Genomic DNA, 20,852 nt, shown 5'->3' with positions numbered 1-20,852 from the left:
GCCTTTCTGCTCCAGAAGCCAAAAGCTCACATTGTATTCTCCAGATAGAACTCCAATTTACAGTATTTGTAAAGAGTGTCGGGAGTCCTACATTCATCTGAGAGCCTTTTGCTAACGTCAGAAGCAAGAATCAATAACTTATGGAACTCAGAGGGTCTCTCAGCTCCAAACACTTGCAAGAAGGCCAATGATTAGGAATCCAAGAAGTTGGCTCAGCAACTGGAAGATGGTTACCATAGGTTTAGCCTCCATCTCAGCTCTGCCTCCTCTGCAACTACTTCCTTTCCGCAGGAAAATGAAAGCAGCAAATAAGAAAAGTTCAGAGACAGCAAACAGAAGAGAAAGCATTACTGAAAGAAATTTTAAAATTTCCCCAGTTCAGACAGGACAAATTTGATAGCATTATTTGTCATGCTGTAGATGATTGGGTTGAACAGGGGTGGAAGAGTGGAATATTGGACAGAGGTGTGATTTCTTCAGTTTTTTTTTTCCCCACAGATATAGAGCTATATCTTTTGATATATATTTCTAGCTAAGTTTTTAAAAGCTTTCTTCCATCAGGAGCAATCGGGTTTCCTTCCCTCACATGGATGATTTTGCCAGAAGATGAGAGAAACAACCCAGTGAAGCTAATATGAATGTGCAAATTATAGCAGCAATTATATAATGGCAACCCACCCCAGTATTCTTGCCATGAAAACTAAATGGATCAGTACAACCAGAGATATGTCGGTATACCATCGGAAGATGAGACCCCCAGGTCAGAAGATGGTCAAAATGCTACTGGGGAGGAACAGAGGATGGGTTCAAGTAGGCCCAGACGTGATGATGCAGCTAGCTCAAAGCCGAAAGGACGGCTAGCGGCCGACAGTGCTGGTGGTGAACGGAGAATCCGATGTTCTACGGATCAACACACCATTGGAATCTGGAATGTAAGATCTATGAGCCAGGGCAAATTGGATGTGGTTATTGGTAAGATGTCAAGATTAAAGATAGACATTCTGGGAGTCAGTGAACTGAAATGGACTGGAATGGGCCACTTCACATCAAATGACCACCAGATCTACTACTGTGGACAAGAGGACCCCAGAAGAAATGGAGTAGCCTTCATAATTAATAGTAATGTGGCTAAAGCAGTGCTTGGATAGAATCCAAAACATGATAGAATGCTCTCAATTCGAATTCAGGGCAAGCCATCTAACATCACAGTGATCCAAATATACACCCCAACCACAGATGCTGAAGAAGCTGAAGTAGAGCAGTTCTACGAGGATCTGCAGCACCTACTGGACAACACGCCTAAAAGAGAGGTTATTTTCATCACGGGAGACTGGAATGCTAAGGTGGGCAGTCAAATGACACCTGGAATTACAGGTAAGCATGGCCTGGGAGAACAAAACGAAGCAGGACATAGGCTGATAGAATTTTGCCAACACAACTCACTCTGCATAACGAACACTCTCTTCCAACAACCTAAGAGATGGCTTTATACATGGACTTCACCAGATGGACAACACCGAAATCAGATTGATTACATCCTTTGCAGCCAAAGGTGGCAGTCATCTATACAGTCGGTAAAAAGAAGACCTGGAGCTGACTGTAGTTCTGATCACGAACTTCTTCTTGCACAATTTAGGATCAGACTAAAGAGATTAGGGAAGACCCACAGATCAGCTAGATATGAGCTCACTAATATCCCTCAGGAATATGCAGTGGAGGTAAAGAAACGATTTAAGGGACTGGACTTAAATAGGGTCCCGGAAGAACTCTGGACAGAAGTTCGCAACATTGTTCAGGAGGCGGGAACAAAATACATCCCAAAGAAAGAGAAAACCAAGAAGGCAAAATGGCTGTCTGCTGAGACACTAGAAGTAGCCCAAGAAAGAAGGAAAGCAAAAGGCAACAGTGATAGGGGGAGATATGCCCAATTAAATGCAAAATTCCAGAGGTTAGCCAGAAGAGATCAGGAATTATTTTTAAACAAGCAATGCGCGGAAGTGGAAGAAGACAATAGAATAGGAAGGACAAGAGACCTCTTCCAGAAAATTAGAAACATTGGAGGTAAATTCCAGGCAAAAATGGGTATGATCAAAAACAAAGATGGCAAGGACCTATCAGAAGAAGAAGAGATCAAGAAAAGGTGGCAAGAATATATGGAAGATCTGTATAGGAAGGATAACTATATCAGGGATAGCTTTGACGGTGTGGCCAGTGAGCTAGAGCGAGACATCCTGAAGAGTGAGGTTGAATGGGCCTTAAGAAGCATTGCTAATAACAAGGCAGCAGGAGTGAAGGCATCCCAGCTGAATTGTTCAAAATCTTGCAAGATGATGCTGTCAAGCTAATTCATGCTATATGCCAGCAAATTTGGAAAACACAGGAATGGCCATCAGATTTGGAAAAAATCAACTTACATCCCCATAACAAAATAGGGAAAAACTAAAGAATGTTCAAACTATCGATCAGTGGCACTCATTTCACATGCCAGTAAGGTAATGCTCAAGGTCCTGCAAGGTAGACTTCAGCAATTCATGGAGCGAGAATTGCCAGATGTACAAGCTGGGTTTAGAAAAGGCAGAGGAACTAGGGACCAAATTGCCAATACCTGCTGGATAATGGAAAAAAGTCAGGGAGTTTCAGAAAAACATCCATTTCTGTTTTATTGACTATTCTAAAGCCTTTGATTGTGTGGACCATAACAAATTGTGGCAAGTTCTTAGCAGTATGGGGATACCAAGTCATCTTGTATGCCTCCTGAAGAATCTGTATAACGACAAAGTAGCAACAGTAAAAACAGACCACGGAAAACAACGGACTGGTTTAAGATTGGGAAAGGAGTACGGCACGGCTGTATACTCTCACCCTACCTATTCAACTTGTACGCAGAACACAACATGCAACATGCTGGGCTTGAGGAATCCAAGGCTGGAGTTAAAATCTCTGGAAGAAACATTAACAATCTCAGATATGCAGATGATACCACTTTGATGGCTGAAAGTGAAGAGGAACTGAGGAGCCCTATGATGAAGGTGAAAGAAGAAAGTGCAAAAGCTGGCTTGCAGCTAAACCTCAAAAAAACGAAGATTATGGCAACCAGCTTGATTGATAACTGGCAAATAGAGGGAGAAAATGTAGAAGCAGAGGAATACTTTGTATTTCTAGGTGCAAAGATGACTGCAGATGCTGACTGCAGTCAGGAAATCAGAAGTCGCTTAATCCTTGGCAGAAGAGCAATCACCAATCTCGATAAAATAGTTAAGAGCCAGAGACATCACACTGACAACAAAGGCCCGCATAGTTAAAGCAATGGTGTTCCCTGTAGTAACATATGGCTGTGAGAGCTTGACCATAAGGAAGGCTGAGAGAAGGAAGATAGATGCTTTTGAACTGTGATGTTGGAGGAAAATTCTGAGAGTGCCTTGGACTGCAAGAAGATCAAACCAGTCCATACTCCAGGAAATCAATCCACATTGCTCACTTGAGGGAATGGTATTAAAGGCAAAACTGAAATACTCTGGCCACATAATGAGAAGACAGGAAACCCTGGAGAAGATGCTGATGCTAGGGAGAGTGGAGGGCAAAAGGAAGAGGGGCCGACCAAGGGCAAGATGGATGGATGATATTCTACAGGTGACGGACTCGTCCCTGGGGGAGCTAGGGGTGTTGACAACCGACAGGAAGCTCTGGCGTGGGCTGGTCCATGAAGTCACGAAGAGTCGGAAGCGACTAAATGAATAAACAACAACAAGGGTGAAGATTGCTGTAGTATTGTTAATTATAAAAGTAGACAATTTACATTTTTTTATAATTTGATTTTTATTATAGTGGACAGAAAATATAGAATAGTGGTAGGTAGGAAATAACTAAATAAATGTTTTATGGGGGAGGGAAGTTGATTTAGAATATATATATTCTTTTTTATCTATAAGTGGAAGGAGCAATTGCATTAGTGATTTGTATATGTGCTAATGGAAGGATTTATAGAAATAATATAATCTTATTTTGATATAGAGTGAGGGATTGATTATGGATTTGCTTTATATTCTTGCCTTTGAAATTCAGAAGTCACTTCTTTATGTAATCTTCAAAATTATTTTTTCTTCTTTCAGACTTTTTTAATTTTTCTTTTTTTTTTCTTTTTGTAGTTCGTTTTTTTTTTCTTTTTTGTAATTTTTATCTTTGTTTCAAAATTAATTAAATTATTTAAAAGAAAACCAATCCCTGTGAATGCATGGGGGAAATATACTAATACAGAGATCTGCACAAATTAAATTTCTACTTTACCTTGATAGAAGGCTGCCTTCCTCCATCAAATGCCAAGGGCTCATATGGACGTCTCGAGATGGAACTGCAAAAAGAATGACTCTTTCAGGGTTATGGGCTCTTTCATTTTTGCCACACAGAGTTGTGACTAGGAGGTTCATGGATTAGAAAGCAATACCCAGACTAATAAGGTAAAAGGTGAAAGAGTTTATTGAACAAAGCAGGGCAAAAGAATAACTTGAACTTCAAACTATAACGTAGACAAGAAATATGCCCAGACATGATAGGCAGGAAAACAATATAGCGACATTCAGTACAGGAGATTCAATACAGGAGAAAATCTCATATCGCTTTAGCTGAAAGCCCCTCAATATCAAAAACAGAAGGTCCTGAGGTTGCCAAGAAGAATCCAGTAAGTATATGGCACATTTGCTAAGGACACATACTGAGCTGCAAAATATTTGGCAAGTCTGTAATGGTTGCCTATTCTCACATACTCAGCCTCACAAGCAGGTTCTTAATGAAAACTGATTTATTGAAAGAATAGTGTGCAAATACAAAGAAAGCTGAGAATGACCAAAAGCGTGCCAAATACAAACTAAAAACCCTCGCTTCAAACCCAATCCCACCCCTCGCCCCACCATAGCAACCACCCACTCCCAGGTGCTGGTAACCATTACACATCGGCCTGGGAAAGTAACCTTGAACACATGCAATAACCCAAACATATATTCCTCAGTAACAGTACGGACATTACAGCCCAGCACGGCTGAAATTCCTCTCCCAAAAAATGACAGACACGGATCAGGAAATTGACATGCGAAACGTTACGATGTATCCAGACCATTGGAACGATGAACATGGCAGTCTTTCATTTTTACACTTTTAAAAAAGTATTGGGAGGATAGTGACATAAATAACACAAAACCTGGGTACAGCTTTTGGTATAACTTATTGTAATTTGGGTGAAACTCAATAATTATCAAGCACATTTCAATAAGGTATCATCCTTGGTGTGCATCTGTTTAACCTCCCTCTCCAGGTGTTGGGCCAGGGAAGATGTGTAGCAGTTTGGTGTAGTGGTTAAGCATCAGGGTAGAAACCGGGAGACTGCAAGATTATACTTTGTGACTATATGGCCACTAGAATATCATTAACGTAAAAAATGGTAAAATAAGGGGATCTTATTCTGGCTGTAATGTCAGTATGTCGTTCCATTATTAGTTTGAGAAGGCACTTATCAGTAGCTGTCCTAGCTAGTTTCTTCCCTAATTGAGACCTGTCAGTGGAATCAAAGGCAGAGGTGAGGTCAATCAAAGTGGCATGGAGTGGTTTTGTATGCCAACTGATATATTTCTGAGTAAGAGCCTTCAAAGTGGCACAGTGATCTATCATGCTCTGTCCTTTTCTGGATGAAAGAGGTTTGTTTCTTCCTCCCAATCTTCTAATGTATTCAAAAGATGTCTGGCATAGAAGAAATATCTAGCAGACTAATTGGACAATAATTGGCAGGTCCCTGCCACTTACCCTTTTTGAAGAGTGGACATATTATACTTTGTTTTCAGTGAGGAGGTACGTCACATATTTCATCTGTTTCTGAGAAGAATCAGGTCATGATGGGAACCCACCAGCAATCGTTCATCATATATACCTCTGGAGGAATCATAACTTCGCCACAGGCTTTTCCAAGGGCCAATGTTGAAAAAAAGCTGCTTACACTCAGATTTTGAGACAGCTGGCCACTCTGGTAGTGTGCTTAGTTTGATAGAGGCTATTACTGGCTCAGTGTATGGGCATTTGTAAATGGAGGAAAAATATAGGGTCTGAATTTGTGCTGAGATGCATGCATGGGGCATGGGGCTGTGTATGGAAATACCATTATGCACCAATTCCCAGAATTAATTCTCTCTCTCTCCTTTGAATGAAGCTGAGGCCAAGTTCCCTCCATTGAGCTCTATACTAGATTGACTTCTTAGTCTTTAATAATTCCTTGCATTGGGATTGGAATTGAATCAATTACTGAATCAAGGAATCTTTCTTTTCCTTTCTAAGTCTCCTCTGTAGCTTTCTCAGAGCTTGTATTTTGTATCTATAGTCTTGGTTGTACCTTCCCTTCCTTGTATTATGCCTTCTAAGATGACAAGTGGTAAGCTGGGAGCTTAGCACACTTTTGATGGAGCTAAAAATAGTATATACATTGGAGCTGGATGCAAGGTGCCTTTAAATACAAATTTGTGGTACGCATATCTGGGGTATTTAGAAAAGCTGTGATTTTGTCACTGAAAAATGTCCGGGCTCCCTCTGAGATGGGTGATGCCATTAAGAGTATGGTGATGTCAGGAATAAGGCTAAGGAACAATGCTGAGTCGGGAATGAAGCTCTAGTCTTAATTGTTCTACCCTATTGACAGGATCTTGCCAAAACTGAACAGAACTAGCAAATTCTAAGGGAAAAACTGCAGAACTCTAAGGTGGTTCCTTTCTGATCTTCTTGGCTGGGAGTCCAAGGCTTTCTACAGTGCACGTGTGCTTTTCCTCCTGGAAAGCCCCCCCTCCTTCTTCAGGGATCTCCTTAACATATACCCAACAGGGGGGAGGGCCTTGTAAGCCAATAGGGTCAGAGCCAAGGGTAGATGATCACTCTCTGTTCTCTTCTGGACACCAAAGGAACTAGCCCAGGAAAGGAATGCAGGAAAGAACAGAATGTAATCAGTGATGCTGGCTCCAAATTAACTTAGAAAGGTATAATGACCATTTGAACTGTCAAAGTTGGAGCCATGGAGACTGTACAGCCTATGTGTAAAGGCCAGATTCAATAAGGAAACCCTTGTTTGTTTAGTATTTTGTCCATGGAGAACTAGGGCAGGTACCATTCATCCTCTGGGCTAAGCCCATACATTGCTTATGTTAACTTGTGATTGGTAGGTCTGTTTTTACCCTGGCTATTGTTTCTGTTTGCTGTTTGCTATTTTTCTCCTTTTTCTGCGTTCATATTTTCCTTTAACACTGGTAATTACCCAGAGCAATGAATTTGAGATAGGGAGGGAGGGAGGGAGGGAAGGAGGAAGGAGACGAAAAATGTACTTTGGGAAGAAGCAGAATTATCTCAGACACTTGCAAAAATAAATCAGGTTTGGGTGTGCTAAGAGTGGAAAATACAGGGAGCAAGAAGAAAGGAAGGAAGAAGTGACAAGAAAAATGCAGCCATCTCCTAGCACAAACTTTTTTCTAACTGGGCAACTTTCAGATGTTTGGACTGCAACTCCCAAACTTCTGGGAGTTGAAGTCCACACATCTGAAAGTTGGCAAATTTGAAAAACAGTGTCCTGGCAGAAAGACTAGTTATGAGTTAGGATGAGGTAAACTAGAGGAAGTGTGAAGCTATTTTCCATACTGAATTTGGTCCAGCTACGATTCCTCTTCCAGCAGTCACAAGGGGAAAGGGGCACCTTGGGAACACAGAGCATTCAGGAGATCCATTGACAGGTTTAGCTGATACACAGAGAGGGGCTGACAGTTTCAATGGTGAGGAAATTTCCTGGGTGATGCAGGTTTGATTCATGTCTGAGAGGAATAAGTTTGGAGGCATATATTGAATATTTTGGGGCCTCTCAAGGCTCATGTGAACCAAATTAAAGCTGATTTCTGCAAGCTTGCTCTTTTAAGAATAATAATAAATCCAGTACTGATCCAAATGTGTCTTCACTCTATTCCTAATATAATAGTCTTGAATAGAGGTCGAACATATAGTTGCATATTGAAATATCTTTTAAGTGAATCTTCCTGGTGCATCATGTTGGAGAAAAACACCCCACAAATTGAAAACAGCTAATAGGATATCCCATTGCACTATATTAGGACAAAATAAGCCACGGCAGCTCTGTACCTGAGATGAAGTTGCATTGGAAATTCATGACTGAACACATATCAGCTATCATGATGAAAAGTTGACTTTCCTTCTCTTAAAGATAACTTTTAGTTATTGCTTCTTTATGTGCCATCTCTGTGCAAGTGTGTGGCTTTTCCTTTTTTGCCTTTCCTCCCATCACTTCTTTAGAGCATGGAAAAGATAGGTAAACTACAAGGCTTCTCTATATTACAACTGTGTAAGATATATCTAGAAGAATTTGCATAGCACTGGCATGACACTCACTTCATTGTTTTGAAGAAATAGCCAGACTCTGCAAAAACCTTTGATTCCAAGGACATTACAACACAAATTTCCAAGGGTCTAGTTCTCCCAGCTAAACATTTTCTTCCAAAAATAGGAGTAATTTTATTCTGATTTTTGGGAAAGATTTTATCCCCTCAGAGAGCATCTGAGTGCATGAGTTCAGCAAAATTCTCTTTCAATAATAGAATCAGTCAAGATTTCCACATTTTTCACAGAAGAGATTTCATATTTCTATCTATGATGATAAGGAGCAGGGGTGGAAGAAATGAGAATAGGAAAGTTCATCTTAAATTCTTTTTGCCTTCTTTGGCTAGAAGGTATTTTCCAAACTGTCTTGAAAATCATGATGTAGGATATATTGTTAAAAAATAGGGAAGCCATTTTATATAGAAAAGGACAGGAAAAAACAGGCCTCATTATTTATACTTCCTTGCTATTACAGAGGCTGTCAAACATCAACTTCTTAGCATCTGTAATCTGCACTGACAGTAATTAAGAAAGCGGGATTTTTGCTGAGCAACTTCTGGAGTTCTACCACTCTTCTGGATTGACAGGTTGGCTTTACCTCCATCCCAGCTAGTTTCCCTTTCTAACTTATTCCTTTATTCAGAGAAGGAAAGGACAAGACAGGAACATGCAAAATTGTGGCAAAGAGAATAGAAACAACCTTAAAAGAAATTTTCAGACTCTCCACAGTTTAGAAAGGACAAATCTTGTATTCTTATTTCTCATGCTATAGACGATTGGATTGAACAGGGGTGGAAGAAGCAAATACAGAACTGTCAACCCCAAATCTAAATAAGGTGGGGTATTAGAGGGAGGTCTCAGATAGGCAAAGCAACCAGTTAATAAAAAAAACATAGACACTACTATAAGGTGGGGGATACAAGTTGATAAGGTTTTTTTCCTGCCTTGCTCAGAAGGGATTCTCCAGACACTTTTGAGGATCACGACATAAGATACGGTGACAAAAGTAAAACAGCCTAATCCTGCAATGACACCAGTTGCAACAACCCTAATGTCAGTTAGACTGAGACCACAGCAGGATAGCTTTAACAACTGTGGAATGTCACAGAAAGCCTGGTGAACACTATTAGAACAAAAAGGGATTGAAAAGGTGTTGCTGGCATGCAACGTTCCCTAGAGAAGGCTGGCTACCTAAACCAGAATCACAATTTCAGTGCAGAATTTCCAATTAATTAATGTCTCATATTGCAGTGGGTTGTAATCGGCAACATATTGATTGTATTCCATAACTGTGATGAAGAATAAATCAGAACCTGTAAAGGAGATTAAAAAAAAAAAACATGAGCAACACAACCAAATATAATGCAAAGAACAAGAAGTGCAGAACTGCAGCTGTCGAGTTTCTGCGATTTCAAGGAGTAGAAAGTAAGGACTGCAGAGATGATGACAAGATTTGCTCTAATAATTATGAAACATAACACAAGGAACAAGAAGAAATGTAAAAGCTGTAGATGCTGATTTATTGAGAATTCCAGGAGCAAAAAGTAAGGTACTGTGTTTTGAAGATCCATCCGTAATTTATGACTTAATTTAATTTAATTTAATTAATAAAAAGAGTTTGGAGATACAATTACATAAAAACAGTGAACTTATAGCTTGATACAAACTGAGAACAGAGTAGAAAAATAGAGGGAAAACATGCAAACAAGGAAAACAGAATCAAAAAATTCAAAGAATGAATGTGGTACTTTCCTGTGTCCAGTCACAGCACTATCCATATATTTCAATAGATCATTGACTTAAGACCTAACCCTCAATCACAACTTTTCTTCTTCTTCCACTCCATTCTGTTCCTTGTTGCCCTGGTTAGAATATTTGCCCAGGACTCTGAAGAACTTGGCAAGTCCATCTTCACTGGAAGTTCCTTGGAGATTGGAGAGAAGGCTCCCATATAGCCAGAGCTCCTGAAGGAAAGGCAGGATACAAATCTAGCAGAGAAATAATATAATTAATTGTTATGTCTTTACTTCCAAAGCTTGAGGGAACAGACTTCCAATTGCCTTAATTTATGTAACACATATACAAAGAAATTGAGACAGACACTCAGACAACAATAACAGAATCTGTGAATGTTGTGGCTGAAAAAATAATGCTTTAAAGAACTAAATATTAGCTGACAAATGTCTGTATAATGGTACATTAAAGTACATGAATGGTAAATTAGAATTTTACAAATTAAAACATAATTCCTGTTTCCTATTCACCAGGTGGTACATGAAATGACAGTACATGAGGAAAGCATATTTTTATCAAGAGAAATGAGAACTGAGGAGGATGTTTTCTTATTCTGGTCAAAATTCTCCAGTTAACATTTCCTTATACTGAACATTAGAAAAGATTTCAAAAGTAACAGCAGTTTGGTATTGATACCAGGATGACGATGATTTGTCTTCAGTCAATGTTTTCAAGCAGTGGCTGAACAGCAATGGGTCAAAGATACTGTGACGTGGATTCCTCACCTGAGCAGGACTTGGATTCAATTTCCCTTTCAAAAGCCCCTAACCCTAACCCTAACCCTAACTCTTTTCAGTGTAAGTTGCACAGTTACATATTTTGATATACATGCCTAGTTAAACAACAACAAACTTTAAACCCTAACCCTAACCCAACCAAATAAAAACATTCTCTCTTTCTCTGAATATGAAATGAACACCAGATCAGCATCCTTTTCAAAGTCTAGTGTCAACATTTATCACCAATAATACATTTTTTTTAAAAAAATCATCATTTATCCTTTATGCGCAAATGAACATAAAACTGAGTTTGACCATGCTAATTCACTTACTAATGATCAGTTTCCTGAATAATTTTCTTTCAATATTGAACACTGATTTCTAAATTTCTGAAAACTAGCTATCTCTATTACTATTCTGTACAACAGCATGCTGGAGAGATACCTTCATGTTTAGTAATCACTTGAATTCTTGTTTAGGATGAATATACAGCTGCTGCCCAGGGATTCTCTTTTTCCTGATTCATAATACTTTTAGTCTATCTTTTCAAGTCCAAATGTTTGAAAATGAATTTCTCCTTGTTATCTCCCTTCCCAAGATGTATCCTCTTCTTGTAGAGCACTAGGTTATAATATCGTTTAATTAAATCCTTTTCTCAGTGTGAAAATTATCAAGCAAAACTAATGTATAGTCATGTAATACCTATTTAAATAAATGCCAATTTATCTCAATAAGAGGGGAATTAATTTTCTGTCAAATGTCCAATATACTCACTTTGCTATACTTCCTCTTTTTCTTCATAGAATTAGTGTGTCTTCTGATTGATGCTTCTTAGACTGTTAAATATTGGTCCTGTGGTAGATCCTATTGTTCAGGTCTATCTTCAGTGGAAAAGGTTGACTTTATTCAGCAGGCTTGTTAATTGTTTTATTTCTCTCAAGAGGCAATTACATAACATAAAATATACAAGAAAAACAAGAAAAAAAAAATCAACACCCGAGTTCTTATGGATGTGATTAACCATTAGGAGCTGGTGCATTTGGGAATATTCTAATACCAGCTTGTACATTGGCTATGTGAACTTGTGATTGGTGGGTCTGTTTTTACCCTGGCTCCTGTTTCTATGTTTGCTGTTTTCTGCTTTTTCTGTTTTTATATTTTCTTTAACACTGGTAGCCACCAAGAGTCATGAAATTGAGATGGGCAGCCACATAACTTTAAGTAAGTAAGTAAGTAAATAAGTAAGTAAGTAAGTAAGTAAGTAAGTAAGTGGTAAAACTACGTTAGGAAGAAGCAGAATTATCTCCAAAGGTTACAAAAATAAATCAGGATTGGTTGTGGCAAAAGTAGAGGAAAACAGGGAGCCTTCTGTGTGGGGAATTCTGTGAATTGAAGTCCACAAATGTTAAAGTTGCCAAGTTTGAAAAATGATGTCCTAGGAGAACAACCAGTTGTGAGTTAGCACAAGGTGAACTAGGGGAAGTGTCAGGGGTTGTTTTTTTTTTTTTTTTTTTTCCCGTTCTGAATTTGGTCCAGCTAGGATTCCTCTTCCAGCAGTCACAAGGGGAAAGGGGCACCTTGGGGACAGTGAGCATTCAGGAGATCCATTGACAGGTTTAGCTGATACACAGAGAGGGGCTGACAGTTTCAATGGTGAGAAAATTGCCTGGGTGATGCAGGTTTGATTCAAGTCTGAGAGGTTGGAGGTATATATTGAATATTTTGCGGTCTCTCAAGGCTCATGTACACCAAATTAAAGGTGATTTCACCAAGCTTGCTCTTTTAAGAATAATAATAATAATAAATCCAGTACTGATCCAAATGTGTCTTCACTCTATTCCTAATATAATAGTCTTGAATATAGGTCGAACATATAGTTGTGTATTGAAATATCTTTTAAGTGAATCTTCCTGGTGCATCATGTTGGAGAAAAACACCCCACAAATTGCTAACAGCTAATAGGATATCCCATTGCACCTTTTTAAGACAAAATAAGCCACAGCAGCTCTGTACCGGAGATGAAGGTGCATTGAAAATTCATGACTGAACACATATCAGCTATCATGATGAAAAGTTGACTTTCCTTCTCTTAAAGATAAATTTGAGTTATTGCTTCTTTATGTGCCATCTTTGTGCAAGTGTGTGGCTTTTCCTTTTTTGCCTTTTCTCCCATCACTTCTTTAGTGCATGGAAAAGATAGGTAAACTACAAGGCTTCTATATATTACAACTGTGTAATATATATCTAGAAGAATTTGCATAGCACTGGCATGACACTCACTTCATCATTTTGAAGAAATAGCCAGATTCTGCAAAAAACCTTTTTTCCCAAGGACATTACCAGATTCATTTCTAAGGGCCGAATGCAATTCTCCTAACTAATCATTTTCTAACAAAAAAAGGAGTAATGTTATTCTGATCATTGGGAAAGGGTTTATCCCCTTGGGGAGCATCTGAGGGTACGAATTCATATTCCTATTTCTGATGGTATGGATGATTGGATTGAGGAGGTGTAGAAGAAATGAATATAGGAAAGTTCATGTTAAATCAAAGTAAAATTCGTTATTAAAGTTAGTCTCAAGCCAGGCACACACTTAAGTAAAATATGAAAACAACTGTAAAGTGGGGAACACAAGTGGAAAAATGCCTTCTGCCTTCCTAGTCTAGAAGGTATTCTCCACAGTGCCTTGAAACTCGAGATGTAGGATATATTGATAAAAAAGGGGAAGCCATTTTATAGAGAAAAGCACAGGGAAAAATAGGCCATATTGTTTATTCCTCCTTGCCATTACAATCCTTACCAGCAGAAGCAAATATCTGTAGCTCAGGGTTGAACTGTGGAGTCTTTGGTGCTCTCTGAGCCTTGTTGTTTTCTTGTAGACATTTCATTGCCAGACTAGGCAACATCTTCAGTGTGAAAACGAAGTGGGCCTTGCTCTCAGTTTATATACCATGGTTTGCCCTGCTTGTGTTGATAGGGGTGTTGTTCTCTCCTTGGGAGTTCCTTGATTGGGCTGTTGTTTGCTGCTTGGTTGACTGCCTGAATTAATTGTTCCTTGATTAGGGTGTATTGTGCTGTTTGATGGTTCATCTGCTGTTAATCCTAGTGTTGATTTTTGCATATCTGGGTGTTGATTGCTGGCAAGGGAGTGTACTGGTCTTTTCGCTTTTCTATTGTCTCTTTTGAATGGTATGTAAATGTTGTTTACCTCTATGTGTCTATTGATGGCTGCTTTGTCTGAGTGCCAGGCTTCCAGGAATTTGCTGGATTTTTTGGATTTGGCTTGGTTTAGGATGCTTACAGTTTCCCAGTTGAAACTATGGTTGAGTCTGTCCATGTGCTGTGAGATTAAGGAGTTCTCATTGTGTCTTCTGACTGCTAGCTGGTGTTCGTGGATGTGCTCTGCCAGTCTTCTACCTGTCTGTCCTACATAGTGGCTGTTATAGTCCTTACACTGTATGTTGTAGATAAGTCTTGTTTTTTTCTTCTTGGGCTATTGGGTCTTTTGGGCTGCTTAATATGTTTTGAAGAGTTTTATAAACCAAATAATAATAATAATTGCTTGATTTTTAGGCTTAATAGGGTTAAGATTGCTGTAGTATTAATAATTATAAAGGTAGACAATGTATATGTTTTTTTATAATTTGATTTTTACTATAGTGGACAGAAAAAATATAGAACAGTGAAGGGAAGGAAATAACTAAATAAATGATTTATGGGTGAAGGAAGTTGATTTAGAATTTATATATTATTTTTTATATATAAGTGGAAGGAGCAATTGCATTAGTGATTTGTATATGTGCTAATGGAAGGATTTATAGAAATAATATAATCTTGGTTTGATATAGAGCGAGGGATTGATTGTGGAAATTGCTTTATATTCTTGCCTTTGAAATTCAATAGTCACTTCTTTATGTAATCTTCGAAATTATTTTTTCTTCTGCTTCACACTTTTTAATGTTTTTCTTTTTTTTCATTTTGTAGTTTGTTTTTTTCTTTTTTGTAATTTTTATTTTTGTTTCAAAATTAATTAAATTCTTTAAAAGAAAACCAAACCCTGTGAATGCATGGGGAAAAAATATTAATACAGAGCTCTGCACAAATTAAATTTCTACTTTACCTTGATAGAAGGCTGCCTTCCTCCAGCAAACATGAAGGGCTCATATGGACATCTCAAGATGGAACTGCAAAAAGAATGACTCTTTCAGGGTTATGGGCTCTTTCATTTTTGCCACACAGGGTTGTGACTAGGAGGTTCATGGATTAGAAAGCAATACCCACACAAATAAGGTAAAAGGTGAAAGAGTTTATTGAACACAGCAGGGAAAAAGAATAACTTGAACTTCAGACTATAATGTAGACAAGAAATATGCCCAGACACGATGGGCAGGAAAACAATATTGCAACATTCAATACAGGAGATTCAATATAGGAGATAATCTCATATCGCTTTAGCTGAAAGCCCCTCAATATCATCAACAGAAGGTCCTGAGGTTGCCAAGATGAATCCAGTAAGTATATGGCACTTTTGCAAACATACTAAGCTGCAAAATATTTGGCAAGTCTTTCATTTTTACACTTTTAAAAAAGTATTGGAAGGATGGTGGCATAAATAACACAAAACCTGGATACAGCTTATGGTATACCTTATTGTAGCTTGGGTGAAACTCAATAATTCTCAAGCACATTTCAATAAGGTATCATCCTTGGTGTACATCTGTTTAACCTCCCTTATCCAGGTGTTGGACCAGGGAAGTTGTGTAGCAGTTTGGTGTAGTTGTTAAGCATCAGGGTAGAAACCGGGAGACTGAAAGGTTATTCCTGCAACTTTATTACATCAACAAAGCCTGCTGGGTGACTCTGGACCTGTCCCTCTCTCTCAGACCTAGGAAGGAGGCAATGGCAAACCACTTCTGAAAAATCTTGCCAAGACAACTGCAGGGACATGTCCATGCAGTGACCAGGACTGAAGACTGACTCGAAGGTGCAATATATCAAAGTGTGTGAGCAAATGACCTTTAAGGAGACAAGATTTAAAAAGTCCTGTGTACTTTTGCAAAAGCTAAAGCTTTAACTAGCCAAATTACATGCAAGCAATAGAGGGGAAGCCATTTTATAGAGGGAAATGCAAAATGGTGGTGAACAGAAGAGAAACAACATAAAAGAAATTTTCAGGCTCTGCACAGTTTAGAAAGGACAAATCTGATATTCTTATTTCTCATGCTATATATGATTGGATTGAACAGGGGTGGAAGAAGGGAATACAGCACAGTCAACCCATATTCTGAATAAGTTGGAGAGTTAGAGGAAGGTTTCAGGTAGGCAAAGCACCCGGTTAAGGTAAGCATAGACACTACTAAAAGGTGGGGAATACAAGTTGACAAGGCTTTTTGTCTTCCTTGTTCAGAAGGGATTCCTAGGACTGCCTTGAAGATCATGCCATAAGATACAATAATAAAAGTAAAACAACCTAGTACTGCAATGGCACCGGCCACAAGAACTCCAGCTTCAGCTGAATTGAAGCTGGAGCAGGATAGATTTAGTAAATGTGGAACTTCACAGAAAAACTGGTTGACCACATTTGAACAAAAAGAGACTGAAAAGGTGCTGCTGGTATGCAGCGCCCCATAAAGAAAACTGATGACCCACACCCAAACTATGATTTCAGTGCAGGCTTTCCAATTCATCACCATCTCATAGTGCAGTGGATTGCAAATGGCAACATACCGATCATAAGCCATGACTGTGAGGACTGAGAAATCACAAGCTGCAATGGAAATATAGAGAAAGACTTGAGCCACACAACCAAAGTAAGAGATCTGCCTGGTGTCCATGAGGGAATTCACCATAGATTTTGGGACAATGACAGAAACTGAGCCCAGGTCCTGCACAGCCAAATTCAACAGAAACAGGTACATGGGACTATGCAGTCGATTATCTAAAGCTACTGCAGAGATGACGAGAAAATTTGCTGTTATGGTTGCCAGATAAAACAAAAGGAACAAGAAGAAATGTAAGAGCTGCAGATGCCAATTTTTTGAGAATTCCAGGAGCAAAAAGTAAGGCACTGTGGTTTGATTATCCATGCTTAACTTATGACTTAATTTAATTTAATTTATAAACTGAGGTGGGAGATACAATTAGATAAAAACAGTGAACTTATAGCTTGATACAAACTGAGAACAGAATGGAAAAACAGAGGGAGAACATGCAAAGAAGGAAAAAAGAATCACACAATTCAAACAATGGATGCTGTAAATTCCTGTGTCCAATCACAGCAGTATCCCTATATGTCCATCCATTATTGACTAAAGACCAAACCATCAACCACAACATTTTTCTCCTTCCACTCCATTCTTTCCCTTTTTGCACTGGTTAGAATTTTTTCCTAGGACTCAGAAGACCTCATCAAGCCCATCTCCACTGGAAGTTCCTTGGAGATTTTGGACCAGTAAGTATCTCTTGCCACTCCTACAGGGTTGATACAGTCATGGAAAATTGGAGAGAGGGCTCCCATACAGAGAGAGCTCCTGAAGGAAAAGCAGGATACAAATCTAGCAGAGAAATAATAGAATCAATTGTCATGTCATTTACTTTCAAGCTTGAGGGAACAGACTTCCAGTTGCCTGAATTTATGTAACACACAAACACAGAGAAACAGAGGCAGACACACAGAAACAAGCACAGAGAGACAGAATCTGTAAATTTGTGGCTGAAAAAAAACTTAATGCTTTAAAAAAATAAATATTAGTTGACAACGGTCTACATAATAGTACATTAAAGTACATGAATGGTAGTTTAGAATTTTACAAAATAAAAGATAATTCCCAATTCATTTTCACCAGGTGGTACGTAAGATTACAGTACATGAAGAAAATATATATTCATCAAGAGAAATGAGAACGAAGGAGGATGTTTTTATATTCTGGTCAAAATTCTCCAGTTAACATTCCCTTATACTGAACATTTAGAAAATATTTCAAAAGTAAGAGTAGTTTGATATGAGGACCGATTGCCAAGGATGACAATGATTCATTTGCATTTTCAGTCATTTTTTTCAAGCAGTGGCTGGACCGCCATCTGTCAAAGATACTTTAACGTGGCTTCCTCACCTGAGCAGGACTTGGAATCAATTTCCCTTTCAAAAGCCCCTAACCATAACCCTAAACCTAACCCTAACCCTAATTATTTTCAGTGTAAGTTGCAGTTACATATTTTGATATACATGCCTAGTTAAACAACACAAACTTTAAACCCTAACCCTAACCCAACCAAATAAAGACATTCTCTCTTTCTCTGTATATGAAATGAACACAAGATCAGCATCCTTTTAACAGTGTAGTGTTTTTATCACCAGTAATAATTTAAAAATTCAACATCCTTTATCTTTTAGGTGCAAATGAACCTAAAACTGAGTTTGACCATGCTAATTCACTTACTAATGATCAGTTTCCTGAATCAATTTTCTTTCAATATTGAACACTGATTTCTAAATTTCTGAAAACTGTAGCTATCTCTATTACTAATCTGTACAGCCAGCATGCTGGAGAGATACCTTCATGTTTAGTAATGATTTGAATTCTTGTTTAGGATGAATATACAGCTGCTGCCCAGGGATTCTCTTTTTCCTGAACCATAATACTTTTAATCTATCTTTTCATGTCCAAATGTCTGAAAATAAATGTCTCCTTGTTGTCTCCCTTCCCAATATATAGCCTGTGCTTGTAGAGCACTAGGTTATAGGATCATTGGATTAAATCTCTTCCTCAGTGTGAAAATTATAGAAGCAAAACTAATGTACAGTCATGGAATGCGTATTTAAATAAATGCCAATTGATTTCAATAAGAGGGAATTGTTTTCTGGCAAATGTCCAAAATATTTACTATGCTGTACTTACTATTTTTCTTCATAAAATTACTGTATCTTCCAATTGATGTGTCTTAGACTGTGAAATATTGGTCCTGTAGTAGATGAAATCAACCTATTGTTCAGGTCTGTCTTCAGTGGAAAAAGTTCACTTTATATTCAGCAAGCTTATTAATCATTTTGTTTTCCTGAGGAGATAATTACATAACCTAACATATACAATCAAAACTAGAAAAAAATAATAAAAAAAAATATATCAGCCCCTGAGTTCTTATGGATGTGATTAGCCATCAGGAGCTGGTGCATTTGGGAATATTCTAATACCAGCCTGTACATTTACTATGTGAAGTTGTGATTGGTGGGTCTGTTTTTACCCTGGCTCCTGTTTCAATTTGTGCTCATTGCTGGGTTTTTTTTTTTTTTTTTGCTTTTTTTGCTTTAATATATTCTTTCATCACTGTTAACCACCCAGAGTCATGAATTTGAGATGGGCATCCACAGAAATGAATGAATGAATGAATGAATAAATGAATGAATAAATGAATAAATAAATAAATGGGAAAGCTACTTTAGGAAGAAGCGGAATTATCTCTGAAGCTTACAAAAATAAATCAGGTTTGGGTGTGGTAAAGGTGGAAGAAAACAGGGAGCCTGCTGACTGGGGAATTCTGTGAGTTGAAGTCCACACATGTTAACGTTGCCAAGTTTGAAAAAAGCAGTCCTGGACTTCCAGTGAGGACATGCCAGTCTCAAAAGCTGTGTCCCTGGGCTCTGTGGGCAGAACTGTCAACACAGCAGTCTTTTGGGCTGATGCAGGTCTTTCCTGATGACCTGGAGTGTTTTCCTGGACAAGAAAATGCTCAGAAATATCCTATCTGCCTTCCAGCACAGTTGACTTGCAACCAGAGCATCGCAAACAGCGTTCGTGCTAATCTGGTAACAGCACCGGGGGGCTGGGATGCCACCATTTCCAAGCCACATTGTAGCCTTAAAGGGACCCTAAGACCAGCTACCCCATTTCTAAATCACCCATTTTTTTTTAAGTTTATGTACCTTAAGAGAGGCTTTTGACAGCAAGGAGAAGAGATCTCTCTTGGTGCTTATTGTTATTTTTGGGATTATTATTTTTAAAAATCTTTTTAAGTTTCCACTCTTTCCTATCTAAATATTAGGCAGGACTGGAAGCAAATATTTGTGTCTCTGTTATTATTTTTGTACTGAATTTAAAGATTTTAATATTTTCCTATGCGTTGAATCTGCTGTTTTGAACCTTCAGCTTTCTGTAGCTACTATCTCTGGGAAACTGCCTGCTGCAAGACTCTCTCTTCTGTAAATATGTTCTGAAAACTTTCCATTATCTTCTACTTTTGCTGCTTAGGTACCCAGGAGACATGGGAGATTTCAAGCAGACTTTCTCAGAGTTCTATCGAGACCTCAAACAGATCTTTTTGGATTTTCTGTCAAGTTATTATGCAAGATATTTGGGTCATTGCAGAATACATTAGTTCTAAAATGTGTCATCTGGTTGGGGATGTCGTGGACGAAACTGAAGAATTTAATGATAGAAATGTCTCTACTAACAGTGAGGTTGAGGCTTTTGCTGAATTGCCAGATGACCGGGCAGTCAACTTGAAGAAATTAAAGGGACCAACTGAATTGCAAACCATAAATGGAATTGTCCTTCTATTGGAATGTTATGGGAAGGAAGGGGTTGTTATCTACAGGTGGTTTTCTGCTGAGAATTCGGAGTTCTTAAGGGGGGCAGTTGGGCTCTGTCCTGTTCAGACTAAGCACCAGGCAGGTTCTCAAAGAATATTCTGTATTAAATAACTATTTACAATAATTAAGTCCTTGATATGCAAGACTTGGTTAAGCAAGCCCAACTGGGCCAACTGGATCTGACTGGAACACGAGGGCTGGAGGTAACAGTTCTCAAACTGGAGCAGTACTGGAATGGCAACGACACTTAATCTCTGACTCACTGGACCTGCAGACAGGACTACAAACAACAGACAGGGAGGAACTGAAGACTTGGAATGGGACTTGAGCCAAAGCAAGGTTAGACTCAG

General features: G+C 38.5%; 1 protein-coding gene across 1 annotated transcript; it reads right to left on the bottom strand.

Annotated features, from left to right (window-relative positions):
• Window positions 1–16,087: 16,087 nt before the first annotated feature.
• LOC134496421 (olfactory receptor 14A16-like) lies at window positions 16,088–17,002 on the bottom strand. The gene has a single exon (XM_063302149.1). The coding sequence runs from the start codon at window positions 17,000–17,002 to the stop codon at window positions 16,088–16,090; it is 915 nt and encodes a 304-aa protein (XP_063158219.1).
• Between the last annotated feature and the right edge of the window lie 3,850 nt (window positions 17,003–20,852).

The sequence above is a fragment of the Candoia aspera genome, chromosome 4 (genome assembly GCF_035149785.1).
Source record: "Candoia aspera isolate rCanAsp1 chromosome 4, rCanAsp1.hap2, whole genome shotgun sequence".
Lineage (NCBI taxonomy): Eukaryota > Metazoa > Chordata > Lepidosauria > Squamata > Boidae > Candoia > Candoia aspera.
Note: the sequence above shows the minus strand (reverse complement) of the source record. Positions and strands in the feature narration are given on the sequence as shown.